Source organism: Sebastes fasciatus, chromosome 10, assembly GCF_043250625.1.
Source record: "Sebastes fasciatus isolate fSebFas1 chromosome 10, fSebFas1.pri, whole genome shotgun sequence".
NCBI lineage: Eukaryota > Metazoa > Chordata > Actinopteri > Perciformes > Sebastidae > Sebastes > Sebastes fasciatus.
This window is the reverse complement of record NC_133804.1, coordinates 16,296,334-16,323,589: the sequence shown is the minus strand read 5'-3', so window position 1 is coordinate 16,323,589 and position 27,256 is coordinate 16,296,334. Positions and strand designations below refer to the sequence as shown.

At 39.3% G+C, this 27,256-nt stretch overlaps 1 protein-coding gene across 3 annotated transcripts in view; it reads left to right on the top strand.

Annotated features, from left to right (window-relative positions):
* The window catches only part of inppl1b (inositol polyphosphate phosphatase-like 1b), a 39,252-nt gene extending 15,499 nt beyond the window's left edge, over window positions 1–23,753 (top strand). For all 3 annotated transcript variants that reach the window (XM_074648510.1, XM_074648509.1, XM_074648508.1), the window contains 26 exons: window positions 1,802–1,865; window positions 4,946–5,084; window positions 5,263–5,383; window positions 5,906–6,046; window positions 6,231–6,318; window positions 6,475–6,552; window positions 7,776–7,913; window positions 8,039–8,153; window positions 8,239–8,339; window positions 8,426–8,528; window positions 9,411–9,607; window positions 11,583–11,691; window positions 11,838–11,934; window positions 12,041–12,179; window positions 12,309–12,408; window positions 12,598–12,686; window positions 15,054–15,135; window positions 16,483–16,572; window positions 16,665–16,778; window positions 16,868–16,956; window positions 17,050–17,137; window positions 18,144–18,296; window positions 18,714–18,795; window positions 19,990–20,770; window positions 20,867–20,982; window positions 22,932–23,753. In XM_074648510.1, coding sequence (XP_074504611.1) covers window positions 6,484–6,552; window positions 7,776–7,913; window positions 8,039–8,153; window positions 8,239–8,339; window positions 8,426–8,528; window positions 9,411–9,607; window positions 11,583–11,691; window positions 11,838–11,934; window positions 12,041–12,179; window positions 12,309–12,408; window positions 12,598–12,686; window positions 15,054–15,135; window positions 16,483–16,572; window positions 16,665–16,778; window positions 16,868–16,956; window positions 17,050–17,137; window positions 18,144–18,296; window positions 18,714–18,795; window positions 19,990–20,770; window positions 20,867–20,982; window positions 22,932–23,025 — 2,946 coding nt within the window. In that variant the 5' untranslated portion in view covers window positions 1,802–1,865; window positions 4,946–5,084; window positions 5,263–5,383; ... (1 more) ...; window positions 6,231–6,318; window positions 6,475–6,483 and the 3' untranslated portion in view covers window positions 23,026–23,753. The remainder of the gene's footprint in view (window positions 1–1,801; window positions 1,866–4,945; window positions 5,085–5,262; window positions 5,384–5,905; window positions 6,047–6,230; window positions 6,319–6,474; window positions 6,553–7,775; window positions 7,914–8,038; window positions 8,154–8,238; window positions 8,340–8,425; window positions 8,529–9,410; window positions 9,608–11,582; window positions 11,692–11,837; window positions 11,935–12,040; window positions 12,180–12,308; window positions 12,409–12,597; window positions 12,687–15,053; window positions 15,136–16,482; window positions 16,573–16,664; window positions 16,779–16,867; window positions 16,957–17,049; window positions 17,138–18,143; window positions 18,297–18,713; window positions 18,796–19,989; window positions 20,771–20,866; window positions 20,983–22,931) is intronic.
* Window positions 23,754–27,256: the final 3,503 nt, after the last annotated feature.

The following is a 27,256-nucleotide window of genomic DNA, read 5'->3' as shown; positions in this document are numbered from 1 at the left end:
ATGAATGATCAGCTGATTGTAACGTGACACATGGGAAATGGTCTCCTAGATGAAAGCCTTTTCGCTCTTAAAGCTACATCACCACACTCCTGACGCACTTTCCCCGAGCGTTAATATTGACGTGGACAGGTTTACGTTATAGTTAATGGAAAGCCTGTTGTGTCTCATACCGGCGCTAAAGGGTGCCTTAAGTGTCGGTAACTAACGCCGATGCCTGTGACAACGAGTCTAGTTTAGTTTGTATTGTTCGGGCCAGGTATAATGTCTTAGAAGTATGTAGCTACATACATACAAAACACATAGTGGAGAACTGTATATGAATTGTCATAATGTTTAATGTTTAATTTTCATGCTACTTTAGTGTCCAATGTGAAGCAATTGCGGCATAGCGCCACCTCCTGGAAAGACAAATCCGTTCATATTCTGTGGTTCAATCACAAGAGTTGACGGAATTCATGCTGTCTCCTTTTTTCGGCAGTGATATATTATAGCTAAAAAACCTAAAAGTGAAATGAAATTACGTTCATATTTATTTTATTTTATTAGTTAAAACTTCAAGGATACATTTTTAATTTAGTTTCAGTTTCAGTTTTAACTGCTTATTTTAATTTTAGTTTCAGTTTTAGTTTACTTTATTACACGGCTTTGTTGAATACTCGATTCTGTTTGGTCAATCATGGCGTTCTACGGTCTTTTATTTCCTTATAGCAAGCCGTTGCTATGTAAAACAGGCCGTTGCTATGGACGCAGGTCTGATCTCGGACTCTGGAGGACCATTTTTTATGGAAAATTGTTGATTTCTTAAGTAAGTAGCCGTGTAATAAGCGGGATAATGTACAGCAAGCGGGTCATTGTTGGAAACTAAACCCCTTCAGGACGATGCGAGATCCTGACGCGACAGGGTTCATTTCACAACAATGACATGCTCGCTGTACATTATCCCTTACATAATAACCCTGGTGGGAAGAAACAGTTCTTCTTTATGTAAAACCATAACTAATTACCTAATCTCTTGAAACTTTTAGATTTTGGCGTGTAGGATTGGAAACTATTCATAACATTTCTGCAGAATGTCCCCATCTGTGAATTGATTCAGCAGCTTCACTCCCCCTGTCATATCCATCACTTTCACCATCATCTGCCAGCTAAGAACGGCTTAAAGTGCTGCGTACAGGCAGGGCCGACCTCACACATACACCCTCTGTCCTGTCCGAACATCTCAGACAGTCAAACCCTGGCCCAGGACTCCCTGTTTCCCCTCTTACCCCTATTTCTTCCCTGGGGCCCCTGAAAGAGGGCGGGAGCTCCAGCGACCGCACTACGCTGACTGCTCATCAGCCTGAGCCAGATACATTCCTGAAAGCTGAGCCGGGGCCGCTCACAGTGCTCCCTCTTTCCCTTCGTTCTTTTCTCAATATGTCATTCCCCCTTTTAGTTTTCTTAAATATCTCCAGGCATTTGATTGTGCTATCATGGTTCCCCTTTGTTCAGGTAACATACAGTAGCTAACTGATTAAAAACTGGCATCATCTTTGCCTGAAACAAATTCCTGTGACGTGACCGATGGAGATGATGATCTAGGTGTCTCTCACACATTGTATAACTAAAACAAGCCACGTCATTAGTGATCTGTAAAACAACTGGCGCCTTGTTAAGAAAGTTACAGTGTCTTTAACTACAGTTAGACATCTGGTCCTGATTTAAACAATACATTTAACTGTATTTTCCCTTTGAATGTTTGCTCAGAAGCGTGTTGTAGTAATTTGGCATTTAATAACAGAGTTATTTTTGGTTTCCAAAGGTTCCAACGTCATGTTCACACCTATCGTATTCTTCCCGACGCAGACGGCCTTCTAGCAGTTCAGGTGAGTCTTCATCGCCACACAACACCAAATCCTCCATCTGACAAGGAAGACCTGCACCTGATACGACTGTTATCAGGCCATTAAATAGCCTTTATCAGTCGCCATAAGCACCATAGATGTTGGTCAGTAGGGGCCTGCTACGCCTACTACGTTGTAAAAGTGAAATTGTAAAAGTGAAAGCGAAACTTAAAAGCAACACGTTCTAACACGTTGTGAAACTGAATGAAACCTCATGTTTTGAACACAAACAAAAAACAACTTATTTAAGTTTAGGCAACAAAACTACACCTTTTTTAGGTTTAGGCAACTAAACACTTCATTAGGTTTAGGCAACAAAACGACAACTTCTTTAGGTTTAGGCAACAAAACGACAACTTCTTTAGTTTTAGGAAACAGAACGACAACTTCTTTAGGTTTAGGTAACAAAAATACAACTTCTTTAGGTTTAGGTAACAAAAATACAACTTCTTTAGGTTTAGGCAACAAAATGACAACTTCTTTAGGTTAAGGCAACAAAAACACTAGGTGAGTTTAGGGAAAAACATTGTGTTTTGGCTAAAAATAACTACATTTCAAAAGTGAAAGAGAAACTTAACATTTGTGAACACAAACACAACTACAATACATGCTGTTGGTCTCACACGGGATGCAATCCCCAGAAGGCTGGGTGAAAATCCTGTGTTTTATGTTCCATCCATCGCCCCCGATATCGGCGCCTCATGCTGTCTATATACTACAGTGCCTGACTTCCACTCCTGTCATAATTACTACGGCCACTACAGGTCGCTGTCATGTTCTTTTATACCTTCTTTCGGTGATCTACCATGTGAATAGATGATATAAACCTACTAGTGGGTGGAGTAGGCCCATATTGACCCACATCTATGGTTCTTTTAGCGACCGATAACGCCTGTTTAGTAGCCTGACGACAGTCTAATTGGCTGAGAGAGAAACACAATAGATGTCTTGGCACAAACTGTACACAGAGAGAGAGACACAGCTGGTCAGATGGAGTTAGAGGGATCAAACAATGGCTTCCTATTGCCCGTTGTTGTATGGAGAACAGGAACATGTTTGTGTTTCTTCTCTGTGCAGGCTCTGTCATGACTGTTTGAATGGCATCTCTGCCATGTGGCCGCATGCTTGCAGCGTAAGCTCAACAGCACAGAGGAGAAATTGTTTTTATGTCTCAGAGATTCCTACTCAACCCACACACTAGGTCATTGACCAATGGGTGTGCTTATTTGTTATACGGGGGTGTTTGTATATTAGACATAATGAGTCTGTTGGATGTGGCGGAGTTTAAGCCAGTAATGGTATGTGTCTGTTTTTGATACTCTGAGCAGGGGGCCATTCAGTCAGCAAATGACCTAATTATTCGATGATAAAAACACACACACGCACATACAGTGGGAGAGAGAAAGCGAGAGAGTGAGAGAAATAAACAGTTTCAGGGTCTAAACCACAAATCATCTGTGGCTTTCTTTTTATTTAACTATGTCTGCATATTAAAGTCCAATAACGAGTCCTTTTTAAGCGTCTAACTTGGAAAAAGCCCTCTGCTTTCAAATGAAGACCTTAAACTCTGTTGCTATTTCAGTTGTGTTTCCACTGTCATCAGTATAAACCTCCAGTACGTATTTTCCCTCACTGGATTTGCTCCACTAACTCACAAGTCTCATGCTTGCCTTTTTGTTTTTCCAAGATGGCCATGGAGATATTTTGGGGCCCATTTTGTCTCCCACTGTCTCTTATTCCTTGTCATTTCTTTTTAATTGCTTTTCAAGAGATCCTTGTGGTACAAAGAAATACTATTTGAAGAGTTCCTGGCAAAACAGACGGGTTGCTCGACTCGAGCCAAAAAACGGTTTCTTTCACCACAAAATGAAAACAAAAACTTCTAAAAAGAGGGCGCAGGAAAGGAGCTTGCGCGGTATTGTGGTCTAATGTGAACCCTGTTGATTTTGTGCATGCGACCGGTAGCATTGTGTGTGTATGAACACAGCACCTGTGCACAATTTAATTTTGCCTTAACTGCTTTGAGTGCCACCGAAGTGTAGCTGTGCAGGTTTTTGTTGGAAAGTTTAAGAGTAGGCTCTCTTGTGCTCGTGACTTAAACATGTGAATGTATGCATGTAAAGACTTCCTTGCCATGTTTTTTGGGGGGCGGGTGTTTTAGACTGACTGGGACTGATGAACCACAGTGAAACATGACTGTTGCCAGGAAGTAGCTGTCAGTGATATCACCTCTCCTGTTTGATATAGGGCTGAGCTTTCTAACCCCCCTGGGACGCTGTTTATCACAGCAAATCATTTACATGTGCCTTTTTCTGTCATGCAAATAAATACTTCAGTTTCCACGAATAACCACATAAAGAATACAAGTTAGAACTGTTTCAGTTTGTGTTCAGTTTTATGCTACAATATTTATACATTCAATTATAGCATAATAGGTCTTCCAAGTGTATATTTAAAAAGATCTTATGCGAAGAAGTTTTATCATATTTGTTTTATAAAAAAAGTTTGAGAACTAAAAAGGAAGTGACGTTGACGTAATATAGCTTTTATTGAGGCCTTGACACTGGACAATCATGTCAGGTATATATTTTCCACTTTATATTACACAAAGCTAGTTTATCAAAAGCAAAGAAAGAGCTTAAGTGATTATGGTGCTTCATAATGCGCTTATTATGAATGTATTAATGTGTCTGTATATGTATTTCATTACTTTTGTTGTTTGTTATTTTTATTTTATTTATTCATTTATTTTTGTACATTTTCATTTTTGTCATCTTTTATTATGCATTAGCTGTGTATTTGTAAAGTGTCCTTAGGTGACAAGAAAGGCACTTATAAATAACATTTATTATTATTACTATCAATGTTTCTGAATGCAACATTAGTGTGTTGCGTGCTTGTGCAGATTATGTCTCTTACCATCTACAGTCCATTTGTTTACAGTTTCTGTGGTCTTTCCAGTTTCTGTTTAAAGCAATGACAAACTGTTAGCACGCAGACATGTTCATGTGATTTATACAGTGCATATACTCACTGACTTCTGACGTGTGTTTGTGTCACAGACAACACAGGGGGTGCAGGTGAACTGTTTTCGTACCCTGGAGGACCTGGTGTTGGGGTACCAGCATCCTCACAAGGGCCTGGTCACTCCTCTGCTCTTCGCTGTTCCCCGTGATACAGACACTGGGGACGAGAGCTCAGGTGGGCCAGCTAGCTGTTATCACAACAAATCACCAAAGAGTTAAATACATGTACAAATACACTATATGCTTTCATGCATACATAGTAAAAGAATACATACCTATGAAATGTGGTGCTCCTTTTTAGGGCTGCAGTATTCATTACTAATTCTTAATGTTTGACTTTATGTTTTGCCCAGATGACGAGAAACCGCCTCCAGCTCCAGCCCCTGTCAACACAGTGCCTTTCCCAGGACCACCAGCAAAACCAGCCCCTCATGCCCTGTTCCTGGACAAGTTGCAGGAGCTCAACACATCCAGGTACACTACCTAACCCACTCTGTTGTGATTTGGACTCCGCTCCAGCTCTGCTCTAACTAGCTTTGTTTGAGGCTGTGCCAAACTAGCCGCTAGGCTGGTATTATGCAAATGTCTTACTTGGTGACATCATCACGTTACGGAAGAAAAGGCAGGATTTCAAGCAAGGCGTTTCAAGCGGTTCAGGAGCAGTTTTTCTGTGGGGGAGAGTAACTCCCTTTGGCGTGGACTTTAGGCTTTGTAACTTTGAAGACCTTTTACATGCACAAAAACTATATAACACACTAAAGGAAAGGGGAAAAGCATAAAAGCATAATAGGCCATCTGTTATGTTCACAGCATTTTCTCATTTAAATATGCACCTGTAGGAATAAAGCATAGAGAAGGCAACATGTTAAACACTGTGGAACATTCTTTTAACCTCTTTTTTTGAGGCCTATTAATAAACAGTGTTGATATAATACGGGCTGTGTGGTTTTTGCCATCAGATAAAACTGAATTCTGCCTGTTTTATCCTGTCTACAGTACTGCGGGTGAGGTGATCGGTCTACTCAATGACTACCTCTTCAGTGAGCTGCCTCTTGACATTGAGAACGTGCACAAAGGGGCAACAACGCTCTGCCACCTCAAGCGCACTCTGGGTACTGCGTGCCAAGGCTTGAACAGGTTAGCATGCTTTAATTGTTAATGATGAGCCGAACGCGAAAACAAGGAGCAATTTGAAAATGTACGGACTGTAATGATGCAGTACACAATATATACTGCATATGCAGAAGATACTCTACACTAAAATGTATGTAAATAGATGTGTAGTCATTAAACAAAAGTTCTGTATTAATCTGATCTACAGTGAGATCGACCTGACTCTCTCAAGTCTGGAAACCCTGGCCAAGGTCTTCGACCATCCTAGCTGCTCTTTAACACACACCAAAGCACAGGTACAATACAAATCATGCAGCATGTTTTCCAAAGGACAGTTACTAACTGAAATTTCTAATATGGTAACCCAGTTCTATAGGTGATAAAGGTGCATTCTGTTATACATCCATATACATCAACTCATTGTGCCTTTTGTCTTTTATTTTTGGAACAAGGGCCCAGAGATGGACATAGACACCCTGTTGTGTAAGATTTCTGCTTTAGTCAGCCTCCTGTCTTCGCTGGAGAAAAAGGTATGTTTATGAAATGGCTTTTCTTGATAATGGCAAGATTCATGAGTGATAATAGAGTGATTTCAAACAATACTATTGCTCATAGTCTTGTAACTTATAGGCGATATTCACATTACAAGCAAATGTAGCCAAAATCAGATATTGTTTTTGCTCTCATGTGACACATATCTGATTTTTTTCATAGTAGTGTGGACACAGAAATTATTTTTTTTCCCAATCAGATCTGGGCCACTTTCATATGTGGTCCTAAATCTGATACATTTCCGATCACTGGCCATGCGACCGATGTGAGAACAGTCATTTCGGAATTAATGTATGTTTTTCCACATTATACTTTCCACATTATTATCACTCACCATACAGTGTAGGTGCGTTCCGTTGAACCTACAGAAAAAGAAGTAGCTCTCTCTCTCCACAGAACTGCAGTGCGTCAATCAGACACTGATAATGTTTGTTACCTGACAAAAAAATACTTTTTCTATATTGAGTTCTTCTGCTGAATTTGGCATCATGTTTCACTCAGTAGAACGCCAATTTAATAAATCAGCAGTTAAAAAAATTTATAAACTGCATCTTTAATGCAGACAAGCTTTATCTGGGAAACATCACATTTATTCACTTTACATGCAGCTAAAATTAAAACCAAATTTTGTTCTATCATGTTAGCCAAATTAGTTACTATATGTTCATGAATCGTAAGAAATAATAAATAATCTTTAGAAGGAGTAGATGTTTACCGTCAATTTCACAATCAACGGAGGTTTTCCGACAGTAGGAAACAGTTGAAGACTTGATTTGTCTCGCCGCCAGTCATTTAAAATGTAAATTAACTTATCAAACAGACATTTCACTCAGTTTGTCTCATAAATTAGTCATGTTTCACAAAGCAGAACTCTGAATTAATTAAACCACAGTCACTGGACTCCAACAAGTCCAGTGTGTATTTTCAGAACAATGGGCCGTCGGACGGCCGTCGGACGGCATGTGAGGTGTTTCAGGGCAGAGATCCGTTCACACTGATATCAGACATGGGTCACATCAAACATGAACGTGAACAGTCTAGACAGAAAGATCGGATCTGGGCAAAAAATCTGAATCGAGCATTAACGCCTGTAATATTAACGCAGGGGTTTTCACAATGAAAGATGAAAAACTGACCAATCTTGTTTGTGATGGTCAACACCGGTTTAGATTGTAACACTGCAAATTCTCTTCTCATAAAGGTATTAAAAGCATTACAAGATGCCGTGACCAATCATAATCTGGCAGTGCAGCCTAACCCGCCTCCTCCTGAACCAACACTCACTCATGTAACACCTGTCAAGAACCACGCCAGACAGCTGCCCGTCCACTCCTTTCAGGTAAATCAGGTTGAAAATTACATTTTATCTTTATTTAATCAAATATGACATGCAATAAGACAAAACCCACTACTGATCTCTGACTATGGGAATGTATTAGCGGTTGTTTTTCTTGGTGTGTCCAGGTGAAGATGGTGAGGTACGGCAGACAGACTGTTTCTGTGGATGTGGACACAGGAGTGCTGCTCTTTGACAGGAAGGCTGGTTCATTTGGTATAGAGAGGGTCTCACATGACAGAAGTAAGACAATACTTACTTTTATAACGTTTCTCTTGCTTGCAGATATATTGTATAATTGTCTGCTGGCATGTTTCTCGTGTATCAGTCCTTCAGATTGTCAAGTTCCAGAGCAGTCCGGCCAAGGTACGCATGGTGGTCGACAGCCACCACAACACACCACGGGAGATGACGTTTGAGAGTGCACGGGTAAGGAAAGATAATTGGCTTTATTAATATCTGGAATCCACTGTTTTCTTTCCAATAATTCACTGAGTGGCTCTCATCTCTTTCAGAAACGTGATGCCTTCTGCCAGCTCCTCCAGCTGATGAGAAGCAGGCACTCTCAGCTAAGGGAACCTGATGTGATCTCTGTGTTTGTTGGCACCTGGAACATGGGTAACCATACATGTGATGACAGTCTCTTTAACTGTCAGCCAACAGAAATGTTTTTGGTAACACTTCATTTTACAGGTCCGCAGATTTCATGGGTATTAGGTGATAATTAGCAAGTAACCTATTTGAAATTTCTTTGGAATTACTGCCAAATTACCCCAAAATTTACCTCAAAATGTATCGAAATTACTTTATTATAAACATTATTTAATAATTAAATGCTAAAATAGCATATAATCGTTAAAATAGGGCCCTTAGGCTTGAGAAGCGGCTGTGCACTGCTGTTCATTGGAAGTGGAAAACCAAAACTAATAGAAGACACTTCTGATCAGGCATAAATCTCACCATTGTGTGACTTATTGTCTACACAAATGTAACCTAGTAGCAAATATAATGATTCAGGGAGATTTTTAAGAAATTTCAAAGAAGTCATTTGCTAATTATTATCTATTTACCAGCAGACATGGAAATAAAGCATATCAATTAACTTTGTATTTTTTTTCCTAGAAATGTATTAAATAAATTACCAGCTACTTATGACTGCTTATTGGGAAATAGCGGAATATAATTATTAAATAATGTTTATAATTTATATAAAATAATAATAATAATAAAAGTCCAGAGTTAAGTCCCAAGGCAAGACAGCCAAACAAAGTAATTTTCGATAAATTTTGAGGTAAATATTGGGATAAATTGGCAGTAATTCCAAAGAAATTTCAAATACAGGTAGGTTTCTTGCTAATTATCACCTAATTGCCATGAAATATGCAGACCTGTAAAATGAAGTGATTAGTTATAGTTATTATTATTATTATTATTATTATTATTATTATTATTATTGATTTTATTATTATTATTATTTATTGTGTTGTTTTGTGTACACAGGTGGTTCCCCTCCTCCTCGCAGCCTGCAGTCATGGGTGACCTGCTGCGGTTTGGGTCACACCCCTGATGACTCGACCGCCATGCTCCCTCATGACATCTACGCCCTGGGGACGCAGGAGAACCCTCAGGGGGAGAGAGAGTGGACAGAACATATCAAAGCAACGCTTCGCAGCCACACTCACATCGACTTCAAACAAGTAAGTCTGCTTTTTCCAACTTTAAGTGGGGATTCTTATACCTTAATTGGGTGCGTTATCCATAAAGCTACAATATTTTCACAGAAAAAGGGGGACTACACATCAGGAGTCAATCGGGTTAAATCTCTTGGAGTTTGTTAAAGTACAGTGTCTGGAAATGGCAATGGGTCCTGTTGGGTTTACGGTATACAGGTCATGTCATGGGCAGTAATACAGTATATCTGAAAAAAAGTTGTATAAAGCCTTTTGTGGCTCCAGAGGCAACTGAAGTTATGTCATGATCTGATTTTGCAATTTAAAAAAACATTTTTAAAGTACTCTTTATAGAGCAAATGTTAACTGATAGGATGCATTGTACTTCTAATTTCAAAATAAGATATACATGACTTGAAACAAACACTTGTTTTTGCACAATGATGGCTAATTAACCATCTTGCTAACATATTATATTAATGTTAGTGATTTAGTAATTTATTTTAGTTTGTGCATAATGAATAGATTAACTGAACATGCACAACATGTTTACATAACATCCCAGAGTGAAGCCATACCCACTAACACAGTTTATCTGAATTGATTTGACACATTTCTCCAAACCAAGATTCATATTGTTAAGACGAATAATGCAGCGACCTAACTCTTAGGATTTTCAAAACTCATCTTCCAAATGCTACTCGCAGAAATGCATACATAATCTTATATTATTGTTCTTTATTTTCACAGAAAATAAAAAAATAAAACAAAAAAAGATTGATGAGAAAGGGAAGTCACAAGGGAACTTCTTTGTGGTTTCTCTTCAAACAGAAAGATCTGGCATACATTTTAGAAAAAAAAAATTTTGTACAAGCTAGCTGAATATAAATTAAGGATATTTCAACAGACAACCATATAAACATAAAGCATACAGTTTTAAGTATATTCTTACAAAGCTTGTATTTAACCTATTGTACATGTGAAAAGACATTTCAAATGGTATTCACCCTCAAATAAATCTTGAAATGCTACATTTATAATAATAATAATAACTTTATTTATATAGCACCTTATATTAAAGGATTTAATATAACAACAGAAAGCCAAACAGTGAGGCCAAACAAAAGTAAGACAAAACTAAGGTAAAATTTAAGACAAAACTGTACAACAGATATAGAAAAAACATATAAATAAAATAAATACAAAAGAAAAAAGCAATACAAACAATAAAACCAGTAAAACAATATAAAATTAGAAAAAAATAACTTGGTATAGCACACATATTATTATAAGTGTGAAGGAACATTTTTCACTTGGAAGGAAAATGTTACAGCACCGTCTCAGAGTATAAAGAAAAGCTTTGTGAGTTTCTGATATTTTGTCAACAGCGTTCTTGTGTGTGTATATACACACACACACCCACAAGAACGCTTATATATATATGTATGTCAAATATCATCGCAATGATAGATTATGTGAGAAAATGTGAGTATTTGTTTTTACAAAGATGTGAATCAAAATGAAAACAACACTTTATATTTTTTATGTGTAAGGCAACATCAGGCTTGACTTAAACATTGCTTTCCTAGCTTTGTAAAACAAAATGCAACAAATAAATACATAGAAACACAATTACTGAGTTGTTATTTATTATTAAAATAAAATCATGTACCAGCAAATTGGTAAAAAATCTTCAAAATTAACACAAATCACAATTCAAGTGTAAACCTTTTTAATGCAGCAACACATTGGTCAAATATTAAAATTCCAGTATATAATGTATATAGTATATAAACATAGAATTGAATTGAATAGCTCGGCCCCATTGTCACCGATACCCCATCCAGCTATTGGAGTCAGTATCAGCCCGAAATCTGATCCGGTATCGGTGCATCCCTAATAGAAACGGGTCAAATCAATTTAGAAATCTGTAATTATGTGTCTTTGACTGGCTGGAAACAGTTCTTGTCTATCTGTTGTAACTTGGAGCATTGTCCTGTAGGTGGCAGTACAGTCCCTCTGGAACATGAGGCTGGCTGTGTTTGTGAAGCCAGAGCATGAGAGTCGCATCAGCCATGTGAACACAGCCAGTGTGAAGACTGGCACATTGGGTAGGCTCACCATCACAAATACACACAAAGGAAACACAGGAAATGACCAGTATCATGGCTGACAGCCAGAAATAATAGTGCATGATTAACAGAACAAAATGTGTTTTTATTAGCCTGGAGGATTGAGGATGTTTCTGTTGTTTCAGGAAACAAGGGAGCGGTTGGCGTCTCCTTCCTCTTCAATGGAACATCTTTTGGGTTTGTTAACTGCCACCTGACCTCTGGAAGTGAGAAAGTCCTGAGGTACATTGCGTGTACATACATATGTGTAACACCAAATGTGTGTGCTCCTGTTACATCTCTATGTAATATTAAAAAGATTGTCTTTTGTAATGCATATTATGTTCAGGAGGAACCAGAACTTTGTGGACATCCTCAGACTGCTCTCTCTGGGCGACAAACAGCTCGGTGCCTTCGATATCAGCCTGCGCTTCGCCCATCTCTTTTGGTGCGGAGACCTCAACTACAGACTTGACTTAGATGTGCAGGTCGGACCAGCTTTTTTTATTTCTTTATTATTCATTCGTATTGCTCATTTTTTCAAGTGTTCTGATTTAGCAGCCTTGAAGAAAAACAAATACCCAGACATTGATGTTGCTGCTTCTTTCTGACTCCAGGACATCCTGAAACACGTATCTAAGAGAGAGTTCGAGGAGCTCATGTGTGCAGACCAGCTGACCCGAGAGAGACACAAGAGGAAGTCCTTTCTCAATTTCAGTGAGTTTCAGTTTGACCCTTGTTCTGTATTGAAATCTATAATATCAGACAGTTAATTGTATAAGCCCATTAATGCTATTTTACAACAACAAAATAAATGATGAATAAATAAATACAATTTAATATAGATTCTGCTCTACCTTTGCTTACCTCACTCTTTACTCTCTCTCTCTGTTTATCGTGGTTAAGAGGAAGAGAAGATTGCGTTTCCACCCACCTATCGGTATGAACGGGGCTCCAGAGACTGCTACCTGTGGCAGAAGTACAAGACTTCAGGAGTGAGTCATTTTTTGTTACACAAAAGCAGCACAGGAAAAAACAAGATGATGTGTACATCAAAAAGTCTTTCAGGCGCAGGATGAAGGATGCTTGCCCACAATAAACACATTTCCGCACTTGGACACACACAAGCAATACTTGAATCACTTCAAGGTTTTTAGTGGCATGTCTCTAAGAATGGCAGCATTAGCTTGTTGGTTGGTCCACCACTTTGGTCCAGACTCAGACATCTCAACAACTATTGGTTGGATTGCCACGATATTTTGTACAAACATTCGTGGCTCTTAGACTTTGGGCCTCACGCATTCTCTTAAATTTCTCTCATATTTCTCTCATATTTCTCTTAATTAAAAAGAGAAAAAATAAGAGAAGTCAACTCCAGATGCACCAAATGTTCGTAACCATCCGAATCTGCTCTTACCCAGGTGTGCTGAATGATAAATCCCATTTGATCATAAATGTAAGGCTTGTGGCTGATTGTTTATTATTAGCATAGGTAACGCCCCCTAAACTCTATATAAAAGCAGGTGTTGTGTGCAAATAATCTGGCACATGCCCATGAATTGGAGAGAAACGACCAAAAAAAGGCTGCAAGAAGAAGAACACAAGGTGCTTTTAAATAAAGTAATAATAACAATAAAACTTTATTTGTAAAGCACCGTTTATACAATAAATGCAGCACAAAGTGCTTTACAATAAGGGAAATTAGACATAGAATGAACATAAAAACAGGGATCGAATGCCATATTAATTGGGAAATAAGATGGGAAATAAAACTCTTGATAAAATAAGATGAAATAGAAATACATAGAAAAGATGGAAAATAAAACCCACTGAAAATACAACATTTTAAAAGAATTGCAGCAGTGCATGAGTGCAAAGCAAAGTGCAAAAAAAGAGTTTCAGGAATAATAAAAGTGAAGTTAAAAATATTAAAATCATGCAAGTAAACATATGATTTTCCAGACCACCAGTACTGGCGTTACTGGAAAATCAAAAACCCAGCAAAGGCAGTGCTCTTGACAATGTGATACGGTTCAGCAGCCATTCATCCGTCTCATCTAATAGATTCGTGCGATCACTAAAAATGCGTTCCCTGCGTATAAGGCCTGGACGGCCAAAGCATCTAAGAGCAGTACGTAAGCCATTCAGAAGCTGAACACACGTTATATCATCAAGGTTTTTACAGTCTTAAGTAGGACTGTCACAATATCAGATTTTCACTACAAGATTATCATGGCCAAAATAATTCAGAATAACAAAATTAACGCAATATCTATAGACAATTTGAAATAATAATAATAACAATGCTAGATTCATCTTTATTTATTATGGGTTTTGTCACTTATTTGGCAAATGAATTACACTCAAAATACGAGTTTAGGGAGGTACAGAGAGAGTCTGTAACCATAACTGTATATAAAATGATTTAAGAGGTGCTGGATTACACAATATGATAATATGGGTGTTATTAACATGATATCAATATTTCATTTTTAAATACCATCTTAATTGGGATCAATGGACCAATAGTATTTCTTTAGCCCACAAATGTAATAATCCAATCATTATAATTACTTTAACACATATAATAATCTAAATTTGATTACATGTTTTTTATGTTCCTTAAATTTAAAACTTATTGTTTTTTTTGCATTCGACAAACAATGTGTGGACTGTGAAAAGAAGATATTTTGTACTTATCTTGGTAAGAGTGCTCTCAACCACTCGTAAAATTCTCTCTTACCTAAGAGAAGAGCGAAAATAAGAAAACACTGGTGAATCTCAGAAATCAGTAGGTGCTAACAAAATAAGAACAAACCGTGGATAACCTGGAGAACAGAAATAAGAGAATAGTTGTCCTTATATCGCTTCCTGCATTAGGCCCAATGCATCTTAAAGATGCTGGAGAGCCATGAGCAATGTTTCTTTTTGGAGCCACTCAGTGTTTCATTAAGTGCTATCATTATCCACATAAAGGCACCTCTTCATCGTAGTTTGTCTCTTAATCATTTTTCTGAATGACATTCAGGTTTACTGTATTCTCTAATGCGAAATATGTAATACCTACTGTACCAGCAAAGCACAACTACAAAGAAAATATCCTAGAAGCACTCTAAATATACAGTTGACTCACTTCTTAAGATATTTGAATGCATAACTTAATCCTATTGAAGGGAGAGGTGATTGACAGCAGCTGGCATGACCACTAAAAATAGGAGGTTCAGAGTTAACCCACAGTCTAAAACAGGAACCTCTGTCATAACAGGAATGAAGGCGTCCTTAAATGCATAGTGTTTCTATATCTGGCAGTTTAACTTGTTGTGCAATGCATTGTTGACTTATACCTGAATCTGTTTCTGTAGGTTCGAGTCAATGTCCCATCATGGTGTGATAGGATTCTGTGGAAGTCCTACCCAGAGACGCACATCATGTGCACTGCATATGGTAAGATCTGGAGATTTAAAATAAAATGTATTAAAAAAAGATTCAAGTAGAAAAGTAAACAGTTAAGTAAAGAACAGACAAAATGTGTACGAGCAGCACAGAGATGTCAGTGCTCTGACACCCGTGGGATCGCAGACCATCCCGACAGACTTTACTGTCTTTCAGAGGCTGTAGCAGATTCAGTTTTAGAGCTAGAGTGAAGGTACTGGCATCATATGAAACTACAAAACTGAAGGAATCCATTGGTCTTATCTGAATTAAAATTGGTTCTATGGGTATCCACGAGTCTCCCCTTTACAGACATGCCCACTTTTTGATAATCACATGCAGTTTTTTGCATGCAGCAAAAATGTGTTATTTTCGCCTATTCAAAAAATGGTGTATTTGAATATTTCTGCATACTGGGGTCCCTAAACAGTCTTGGAATTACATAAATTGGGTATTACTGTGAAGCTGAGTATTCTTTTGTATCCAATGAGCCCAATCATAGCATGGCTTTTTCTATGGTGTTCCTCGAGGTCTTGGTGTCTTAAATGTGGTATTTTGGAGGGATTATTGACCATTTTTTATCAATTCTCAAATGGTAAAAAAAATGGTTAAATTTAGCACCAAATCGGTGTAACAAATGGTATCAACCCAAAAATTTCTGCAACAACTTATGAGACATAATAGAGCATGGGGATGACCATCATATACTTCCATCATAATGTTCTAAGCCCTGATACGATCCATTTGAATTAATTAATTTGTTCATTTGTTCATGTTTACTACAGGTTTATGACTATAGCAATTTGACACACAGTGCTGAGCTGCATCTCAAATTAATCTTCAGGTTCCCAGCTTTCAGATGATGTACACCACTTCTATGTGACATATACTGCTGACGTGCTATCTCCCCATAAAGACCCTCTGTACCCACCTAAAAAAAGACAAAAATGTGCCTAAGTGGGTCTCTGAGGGTTAAGTCTAGACATAGCCAAAGGTTTTGATGCAGCATTCTTAAATTAGATACCTGTGGTCATTTTTTTTCATTTTGTACCACTGCAAAATAAGAGCAACCCTCAAAAAGAATAACGGTCAACCCCTACATCCTGGTCTGTGGTCCCTAAAGAAACAGAGTCATTTCCTCTTATTCTACCCGAGCTTCTGTTCCTGACTAACCTCAGCAAACTATCATAACATAACAAACACTGAGTAGTAGCAAAACAAATCTTTGTCTCCTAAATCACTCTTTTGTCATCTGCCTTACAGTACTGCACAATGACTTTAACTACAGTAGATATTTAGCGGTTATTATAATTATAATAATAAAGTAATATGATGTATGGTGTATTTGTCTCTCACCAGGTTGCACAGATGACATCTTCACCAGCGATCACTCGCCTGTTTTTGCCACATTCCAAGTGGGAGTGACGTCACCGTTCGGCTCCAAAACAGGTGCTGTCATTGTTGTGGACACAAACAGATGGAATATGACTGAGTCCCTTCATTAAGTGAACAATGTTGTTATGCGTTTGTCTCGCACACAGACACAAATCCAAGCATGGAGAAGGCCTGGGTAGAGCTGGAAGGCATCGAGGCCATCGTGAAGACGGCGAGCAAAGCAAAGTTCTTCATTGAATTTCATTCGTCTTGCCTTGAAGGTACAGTATGGTGCCACATGAAAACATATATTTTACATAAAGCCGTTAAACAGCACAGTGCAAAGATTCATTCATGTCTTTCTTTGCAGAGACACGACGCTCAAGTGAGAATGACTCACAGAGCTGTGACGTTCCCCGCTTTCTGAAACTGGGCTGGTCCTTCAAACAGCTGCCGAAGGTTAGCGAGGAAATTCATTTGGAAACGGCTGAAAATATTGTTTGTTCTTGAAGTCAAATTCTTAACGTTGTAATTTGTTTATGTCGGTTATAGCTTCTTCCAATCATGTCTGACATGGAGTATCTTCAGGATCAGCACCTGCTGTTGTCCGTCAAGTCATGTGACGGGTTTGAGTCATACGGTTGGTCACTTTGTCTAATTAACTACTCCATTTATAACATCCCCTCCAGGTTGGCTAATAAGTGACCTTAAAATGGCAGTTTATCCAAAAACATAAAACAATTTAGTTGCTTCAGTTTCATTATGTTTTGATACGGTTTGCAAATTTCAGCTTGATCTCCAAACATTTTTATTAAAGGAACAGTGTAACATTTAGGGGGATCTACGTATTAGTAGAAAGAGAGTGTATAATCACCTAAAACTAAGAATTGTTGTGTTTTCGTTAGCTTAAAAATGAGTTCTTCATATCGACATAGGGAGCGGGTCCTCTTCACGGAGTCCGCCATGTTGCTCCGCCATGTTTCTACAGTAGCCCAGAACGGACAAACCAAACACTGGCACGAGAGAGAGCCTTTAACGTTTTTACGTTACCTAAAGGCCACCGTAGTTCTCTGACATGCTTGTGAGAGCAAAACCGTGGTCCTGCCAGCCGCCGTCTGACTTCCGTTGCTCCTAAAGTAATGCTATTATGGTGAGGATGGCCTCTGAGCAAGGTGGACGGCGTTACCACGGTTTTGCACTCGCCGGCTCACGTTACTGCAGTCTTGGAAAGGGAGGAGTGAGCGGAGGGGTACTCAGTTTGTTGCAATCTGCAAACACACCACTAGATATCACCAAATCCTACACACTGTACCGTTAAAAACGTCTCTTTGGAGATGACACATCGACTTGTGAAGAGTTTCGTTGACAACTATTTACTACTGACATATGCTTGCAGTCTTTTTTTATCTCTATGCAAAAGGCAGAAAAGGTTCACAATAAAGTGGATGAATTACTGTATTTTGAGACACTGAATTGAGTGTTTTAAATATACATTTTCTTCCAAATCTAATGCGATTGACCTTCAATGTAGTTGCATTACAGTCAGTGTCGAGTTCTATGGAAATCATGCTGAAACTATCTGGATGGATAGGTTGCAGGTCGTGTTTCAGCGTGAACTGTGTTATTGATCTAATATTGTTTTTTAGGTGAATGCTGTGTGGCTCTGCGCTCACTGGCCGGTGCGTCGGAGCAGTTTGAGACCTTTTTGAGTCACCGAGGCGAGGAGATGGGCTCCATAAGAGGACGAGTCAGGGTTCATGTGCCCAAGGACAGACGAGGAACTCGGGAGAAGACCTATGGTGGGTTCAGCCGGAACTGGTCTTCCCGTACTCTATGCCTTGCTTGCACTATCACTTCCCACTAAACTTTCATCTCCACTGTCACTTCGTCCTTTGACTCTCCCGTGAGTCTCACATTGCTTCCTCTATTTGGTTCCTCAATGATCCCTGGCTTGGCTTTACACTTGCTGGTATCTATCGACTGCTTCCTCTTTTGGCTCCTGATTGACTGACCCTGACCAGATGCATCCTGAGACACTGAAACAGGACAGATGAGTATTATGTTGCCAGGTCAGGCTCTTCAACCACACACACAAACACCACTATGCCGTGTGATTGAAAACCGGCATGGCCTTTGGCCCACACGCACCACACAGACTTTGAGGAAGTCTTGCTCATTATGAAATGTGTTGATTTCTTGTGATTTTACTTTTTCAGAGTGGTTCTATTTTGAGAAAGGTGATAAAGGTCCTGGGAGGGGACACATGTCTCCTGCATCTACACGGGCCCCAATAAACAGGTGAGGACCTCTTCATGTTCTTTGAAAAACGTACCCAGTCCTCAGTAATATCACTGACGAGTCACATACCCTCTTTTTTTACAAATCCTTTTTGAGCTTGTGAGCACACTTTACCTGCTGTGTTATGCTGCTGTGCATAACCAAGCTCAAAGTTAGACTCACTTTCCACTGCATACTTTTGTTTTTGAAAAAAAACATAGAAATTTGTTTCCAAATCATGTGAATTGTGATATAGTAGATATTATCTAAATCATACTGAAAAATATGGATTTTTTTTTATGCTATTACTTGCTTTTTCAATGCTGCTGTGTACTGTTTTGATGTCTGATAAGCCTTTAAATTCATAGGCGTATTACTCAAACTGCACTCCTTAGATTGTATTTCATCTTCTCTTGAAACCGTCAGCCGCAAAAGGAGCTGCGAGGGCAAGAGAGCAGCGTCAATGTGCTTGTTTTTGCCACCGACAGGCTCAGATTGTTATTATAAGTGTCTAACAACATTATAGAAAGGTGAACAGAGAAATAAAACCTTTCGCTTGATCCGGTCTGTTTGTTATTGTGTCCAAGTCCCGCTCAAGGAGAAGTCTCATTCTGAAATCTGAATATCCGTATACTCTGGCTCAAATAAATATGGGCGGCCATCAAATTCAAAGAACTCATCCACATTGTGAAAAGCATTTAAATATTCAGCAATGAGATTGAAAATCTTTTAGATAACACTAAGCTACAACACAACAAACTCTGCCCGGCTGGCACTCGCGTTTCCACCATGGATGTATTCCACTATTCCACCGGCAACACGTCACCTCGCCAGATTCAGAATGAGACTTCTCCTTGAGCGAGACTCTCTCGATAATGTCAGACACTAATAATAACAATCAGAGCCTGTCATGGCAAAAATAAGCACTTTTAGTGGACATAAATGACAGCTTGCCCCAATAGCACCATATTGCAGCCCGTGAGCAGCTGCTGTCTACAACACTCTCCCTCAATACTGGACCATTTTCAGAAATTGTTGTCGCTATTAGTCAGTTAGACACAAACACATGGGAAAATAGGGTCCAGGTTGAAAAATAGAAGTTACCCTTTAACAGTGATTGTTAGAAAACACATTAAGAACTCTTGCAAAGAAGGTGAGTGAGAGTTGAGGACACATTGATAACATTGAATTGTTGGCAAATTCAAAACATTGCAGGTCCTTGGCAGCTCCTCCCAAACTAACTCCAAGCAGCTACACCAATCCAGCCTACTTCATCTTTGAAGGAGTGTCGGTGCCACGCAGGGTAGAAGAGGCACTCCCTCAGCGACGGGACCCTCAGGTGATCTGGTCTGGAAATGAGGCCTTGCAGCTCCCCAAAATCTCAGGACGTCAGGGCTTCGACAGAAGACCCTGTCGCAGATCAGACTTTACGGAGATTGAAATACCAGCCGTCCTGCCCCAGTACACTTCAACCAATGACCTTCACACGCCCCAAACCAACTCCTCCTATCAGCTTTTCCCGGCCAAAACCCCATCTCCCATACCTCCACCCTCAAGTAACGCCTTGCCACAGTACCAGGAACAGACTTCACAGCCCAGAGACAAATACCAAGTTAAAAAAATAGTTCAAGACTCCATACTGCCCGAGAAGAACCTGAGGAATTTGTATATGAATCACTCAGCAATCATCAGGGAAAAAAACAGAAGGGACCAACATCAGACCAATCCTGTCCGGGCAGCCAAGGTGCCGTCAGCTTTCCCCTACACCCCCACTCACTTAGCACACTCTCAGGCCTCTGCTCCCTGGATGGTGGACCAGCAGCCCCCTGGACGTACAGGAGACAACTCCCTCACTGCTTTGCAAATGGCCAAGTCCCTCAGCGAAGTTGACTTCTTCCCCACAGTGCAGAGAGGCCCGTCCATACCCAACCATAGGCCAAGTTATAGAAATGGCCCCTCCATGCATGGAGATAGAGGCTACAGCTGGGAGAAAGAGGTAGGACACTGCTCTCTAAGACAAGTTTTAAAAAGACATGACTCCTGGCTCTCTGTAAATAAAAAAAAATAATCGGTCTGCTTTATCTCAACGTAGGTATCCGTGCTACAAGGTGCACCAGAGACCGTGCGGGAGCTTCTCAGTGCTCTGGGTCTTCAGAAATACACCCTGGGACTCAGCCTTAATGGCTGGGATGATCTGGATTACTTCAGGTAAAATCAGTGCTCGAAGGACGGCACTTTTACATTTTACTCTTTGGCGTACCATGACTTTTTCTTGTGCAAAGCTGCCTTTACACCTTTCTGCCCTCTCCATATCCGGTTATCTGGGAGATTCATAACAGCCAGCATTTTTGCATCGCGCCTTATGCCGTATAAACATAAAAACAATGTGGGGAGCATCTGGACGAGCAGACACACGGCACAGGGGAGGTGGGGTTTGAGCGAGGGCGCTGTTATTTATCGAAACAATGTTAACGTCCTTTTTGTAAAAGAATTAGTCAACTATTCGTCATAACTTTTTTTATTTGTGAACATTATAATTAATGAAACATTATTTAAATTTTTTCTGAATCTGAAGGCCGTGATATGTGTAAGTAATAAAATAATCATTTAACTAGTAATAATAATGGTCCAAAACAATGTAAAATTGCTTAGTTTTAAGTCAAAAACCTTGAAATGTTCTTGGGGAAGGACCCCCAAACCCAATATCTCCTAGTATTTTTTATTCACTGTAAACATTCAGAATGTGTCTCTTTATGCTGCTGCATAATATGTAGGAATATCCTGATTGGGACACTGCTCCTAAAACCTGAATGATACCCGACTACAGGCTACAAATAACGCAGGAAATCACTTTAACTGTTAACACTAAACACACCACCTTAACCCTAAAATGTTCCAGTTGGTATATTATTGGAGTATTATAGACCTACTATAGAAGATGCATGACCCAAGTATAATAATATAGCAATAAAATCAGAACTGATTATGACTGACACGGTATAACATGCTTAAAGAAATAATGAATAAATAGGAATAAGTCGCAAGAGATTGCTGATACCGGTCAATGCTTAGAGCAACATGTGAATAAGGGGAGAACTGGCACTTATTATTTTCCACTTCAAGCACTGGGTAAAATGATTTTGGATAACACGTTCCACAAGTCGTACTTCATAGACAGACACAAATAATGCGGCTACAGTTGCTACACAGACACAGAGGAAGTTATATTTGTCTGTAGAAATAACCTCGGCATTCACAAGACAGTTGCAGTAATCTGTTGAAGGTCAAATGTGACAGTCATGGTCATCTGAGAGAGGACTGAACATGTAGCAGTTAGAGCTTCACTGGGGCACCAATGTTACAATAAATCCAGTCGTGTTGTGTTGATATAAAGATGTTGGCAAACGTGTACTTACAAAGATTTACTGGACTATGTATGATGTTATAAACTTTACAAACTACGTAATAATCACTATGAATTGCTATTGAATTTCCAGTCAGGCTTGATTCAGTGCAGTGGGTAACCTTCGGATCTGAGAAGTGAAGCTAATGCGGAAGTACTTGAAACTTGCATTCTTTCTAATAGCCAGCAGGGGGCGACTCCTCTGGTTGCAAAAAGAAATCTGATTATATAGAAGTCTATCAGAAAATGACCCCACTTCTCACTTGATTTATTACCTCAGTAAACATTGTAAACATGAGTTTATGGTCTCAGTTGCTAGTTTCAAGTCTTCTTCAATACAACATGATGTTCATTTAGTAAATTATGGTTCCATTTAGAGTCAAACAGACCATAAAGCAGGGTATTCTTAAGGGTGGGGTTACCTTCTGATTGACAGGTCGCTACCACGGCATTGTCCGGTCCGGGTGTTGTCCGTGTTTTCATCTTAGAACTTTAACTCTTTCACAGTGTGTTTTCAGTTCATGAAAGTTAATTATAACCTTTTTGGTTGCCTGAAAATGTCTTATTCAGCATTCAATAGTACTTAGCTCCACCCTCAGTCAGTTCTTGGTGCAAAAAAACATCATGGCGACGGCCAAAATGACGAACTCGAGCCTTCAAACAGCAGTCTACAAACCAATTGGTGACATCACGGTGACTGCGTCCACTTCTTATATACAGTCTATGATTCAGTGTCATTTTGTCCTCTCTACAGTGGCATCACTGAGGAGGATCTATGCGCCGCAGGAGTGACGAACCCTTCCCACCGACGCAGAATCCTCGAGAGCCTGCCCAGGAACTGGAACTGACACACAGAGATGATAAACGTTGCTGGTACGAAAGCCTCGCAGTCCGCTCAATTAGAACTGGAAAAACTGTTAGAACCGAGAGCCGAAAGGAGGACAGACTGATCGGATACCAATCACATCAGCTGGACTTTGCTACAGCCCTGCCGCCTGCTCATTTACTCGATCAATACTGTAACAATAGTTAGTCTGTGTCAACACAGCAAAGGGAACATAACGCAGGATGCACTTGTCGCACAGTCTGCTTTTTTCATCCATCCATCTTGACGGATAATGAAAGCGGTGGGTGATATATGAATGGAAAACCTTGATGTGTGTCTCCAGTTTCTGACACAAATATTGATTATGATATCAAGGTCTCATTGATTAAGCTTTGAATGATTTTTAAATGACTATAAAAATATAGTCCTTCAATTTCCAGTGTTCACTCAAGGCTAGTGTTTACCATTCATCCCTCCTACTGTGTGCTCTCCATTACTCTGCTATTATTGAGCCTGGATCTGAGCTTGTAAAAGCCCTCTATTAAACCTATGGAGCATTAAATCCATAACTGTACATATCTACTGGAACACCGTCTGTAAAGTTGGTACACAAGGACCTTCCACTATCTCATTTTGTTTACTGTCTCCTACTGTTTGCTATCGTGTCACTTAATCAGCACCAATGTCCATTGTGCATGTTTTATGCAGCCTTTTATAAAGTAAAGTGCATAAAGCAACTCTTGACTGTCACCAAGCAATCACAGTGTTATTTCCTCAGCTGAAATCACTTCCTCAAGTCTGTTCTGTTTCAGTGCTCGAATTGCACCATCCCACTGATGCAGCTGGTATGTTGTTTAACCCTTAGAGACCCGCTTAGAACCATTTTTTTAGGGGGGTACAGGAGGTCTTTAGGGTGAGATAGCAGGTCAACAGTAGATGTCACATAGAAGTGGTGTACATCATCTGAAAGCTGGGAACCTGAAGATTAATTTGAGATGCACCTCGGCACTGTGTGTCAAGTTGTTCTCGTCATAAATCAGAAATAAACATTAATTAATTAATTAATTAAAATAAATTGTGAAAGTTTATAAGGGCTTAGAACATCATGATAGAAGTATATGATGGCCATCCCCATGCTCTATTATGTCTCATAAGTTGCAATTTTTGGGTTGATACCATTTGTTACACAGATTTGTTGCTATATTTAACAATTTTTTTACAACTCAAGAATTGATAAAAAATGATCAATAATCCCTCCGAACACCACATTAAGACACCAAGACATTGAAGAACAAATTACAAAAAGCCATGCTGTGATTTGGTTTCAAATACATTTGACATTTGGAGATTTCTGCAAGAATTGCATTTTTCTGTGATTGGATGGCAATCCAGCGGGTCTCAGGGTTGTCACCTAGAACTGAGGTAGTGGCTAGAAAGGAGCCCCCAAACTGGAGAAACTCTCGTGAGATTGTTAAGATTAGACATTGACCTTGAGTAGTTAAGTTTAGGCATTGACCTTGAGTAGTTAAGGTTAGGATATGTCGTTGGGCAGTGAGTCTCAGATCAGATTTCACGGTTTGTGGGCTCCCTTCTAGATATGACCTAGAACTGAGGTGTAGCCTACTTAAAGCAGAAGTAGGCGAGAAATTGAGCAAATATGATTAAAAAAAGTTATTTTTATAAAACGGTAGCTATATGGTGACAGTAGTACATGAAACAGGTAACCTGAAAAAAATCATGTGCCTCTGTGTCCTCCGGTGCTCCTAATAGCATCTGCAAGATTTCACAGACCGGAGGAAAACAACCAATCAGAGCCGAGCTGAGATCTGCTGTCCATCTGCTGTCTCTGAGAGCCAGCTGTCAATCACTCGCAAACTCCAACCAAACGGTTACGTTAATGCCTATATCTCTCCTCAAATGTTTTCAGAATCATCTCGGAGTGCACGGTTTAGCTGTAAAATGAGAAAGTTTGTGACCCGGCAGCCATGTTGAGACCTCTTGAAGGAACGCCAAGCACCGGTCACATGACCGGAGCACAGCCAATAGGAACGCTCTCTCTCTCTCTCTAGATTTTTTAAAGCCTGAAAACAGAGCCATGAGGAGGTACAGAAGTCTAGTTATCTCTCAGAACACTTGAATTACAATATGCTGAAAGATTATTTTGGAATGTTTGCCCAATGATGCCAAAAATCTACTGCCTACTGCCACTTTAATGGTCTAATACTGCAATGCATTATGGGTTTCAAGAGTAGAGGGTTTGTAAAACCAGAGATGCAACAATATTTTAAAATATATATATAATTCATGGGGCCACAATATTTGACAAATCCATGGCTAAAAGATTATGCTTTTATCTTTAACTGGCAGCCATGCAATACCAACATACTGTGTGTTTAGTCAAGCATCATATCATTTTAATCAAGTCACAGCAAGCGTAGTTGCTCTAGTTTTTCAGGTTCTTAGTAATGTAGTAGTAAGTAAGTGCATAGAGAATATTTCTCTACTCTGGATGACTGACCTTTCCAGTGTTAAACAACTTACATAAATATGACTGCACCAGTTATATTTGTGAATACACAGGGTGACTGACCTGATGGCCAAGTTCATGAACAACAAACATGTGGAAGTTGTTTTTGTCTGCTAAGTTAAATAACAGACCACAGCAGACAGAGATGAGGAGACTGTGAATCTGATCCCCAAAATAACTCTTAAACATTCCACCCAGTGTTTTGAGTGTGTGTGTGTGTGTGTGTGTTTGTGTGTTTGCTTGAGATAGTTACTCATTAAGGCATGACCAAACACGTCCCTCTATCCTCTGACAGCAGGTACATACTGCCAGTGATGTCATCATCGTAAGGCAACATGCAAATCAAAGAAGAAGGTTGGAAAGCATTGATTTAAAACTCTCATTTAATGGGATAGGGTTTTAGATTGGCATAGTTGGTCTGTGATGTTACAGTAAATGATTATTGAGATATGTTTGCTAAACATGTGCATATGTTGACATAGTAAAGTCTAAAGATCCCCTCCCAAAAGTTCAAATATGTTGTTAAACATCCGCCTTCCTTATTTAAAAATCCTGGATCTGTGAATATACAAATATTTGTCTTTCAATCATCTCTTTGTGTTTGTGCACTTGGAGGTACATATGGATGTACACGTGTTCTCATGTCAAAACTCTGCACGCACATCATTCTGCACAGGGAAGGTACATCAACGTGTAATAAGTAAAACACATTTTGGAATGGAGGGGGAATTAAGTCAGTTATTAACAATCAACAAATCAATTCATAATCTGATAGAAGTAGCTTTGTTTGTATGTTGACATGTTTTCCATCTGTGAGGAACTGTAAAACGAGTTTGTGCTTTGAACGGGTTCCTGATGAAGAACATACTTCGTCAGTGGCCCACTCACATTCCTGACATCTTAACCACAGAAACCCAAACAGCACACAGACACAGAAACTCACACTGCTGCCACCGAGTTGACCTATTCACACACAGACACACTTTACCATTAAAACTGACCCATACACACACACACTGCGTCTTTGAATGGGGGGAAGTGGTCTGGACTAAAGTATATCCCATACTTACTTTTATTTACCATATCAAGACTTAAAGTATTTACGTTATCGCTCCTAAAAATATATCTTAAATGAGCTTCCAAATATTGCCGAGATTCATCTGAAGTTGAGCCTTTGAACTTTACAAGGAGATGTTTTTGCACGTGATCAGAGTCATATTTTACGTTATATTGTCTATCTCAATGTAGACCATAAAAGGGTAATTCCAACTAAATGTGTTTATAGTCTTTGGGTCATTGGAGTGGATATGATCTTGTTTGCGACAGTGGGTCAATCAAACTTTAGTAACTCATTAATTGACCGCCTCATCTCACAGCAGTTTATTATCTGTCTCTGACATCAGCACTGCTCATCCTGCCTACTTTTATTTCTTTATGATCAGACTTTATAATTCAACACCTTATCACGTTGTGAATCTATACAGAAAAGCCTGAGATGACACTGAAGAGATGAACCAGTTGATCCCTCACAGCTCCAGAGAGCTTTTATAACAGCTGTATGGACTGCTGTACAGCTGTGCAAATGTTAACTTCTATAAGCATTGAGTGCCATTAAGTGTTGTCATGGGGAATGAGACACATAACACCAATGGTGGAGGACGTATTCACATATTTTACTTAAAGCAGCAGTGGGTAGAAATGGAGATAATATGATTAAAAAAAGTTA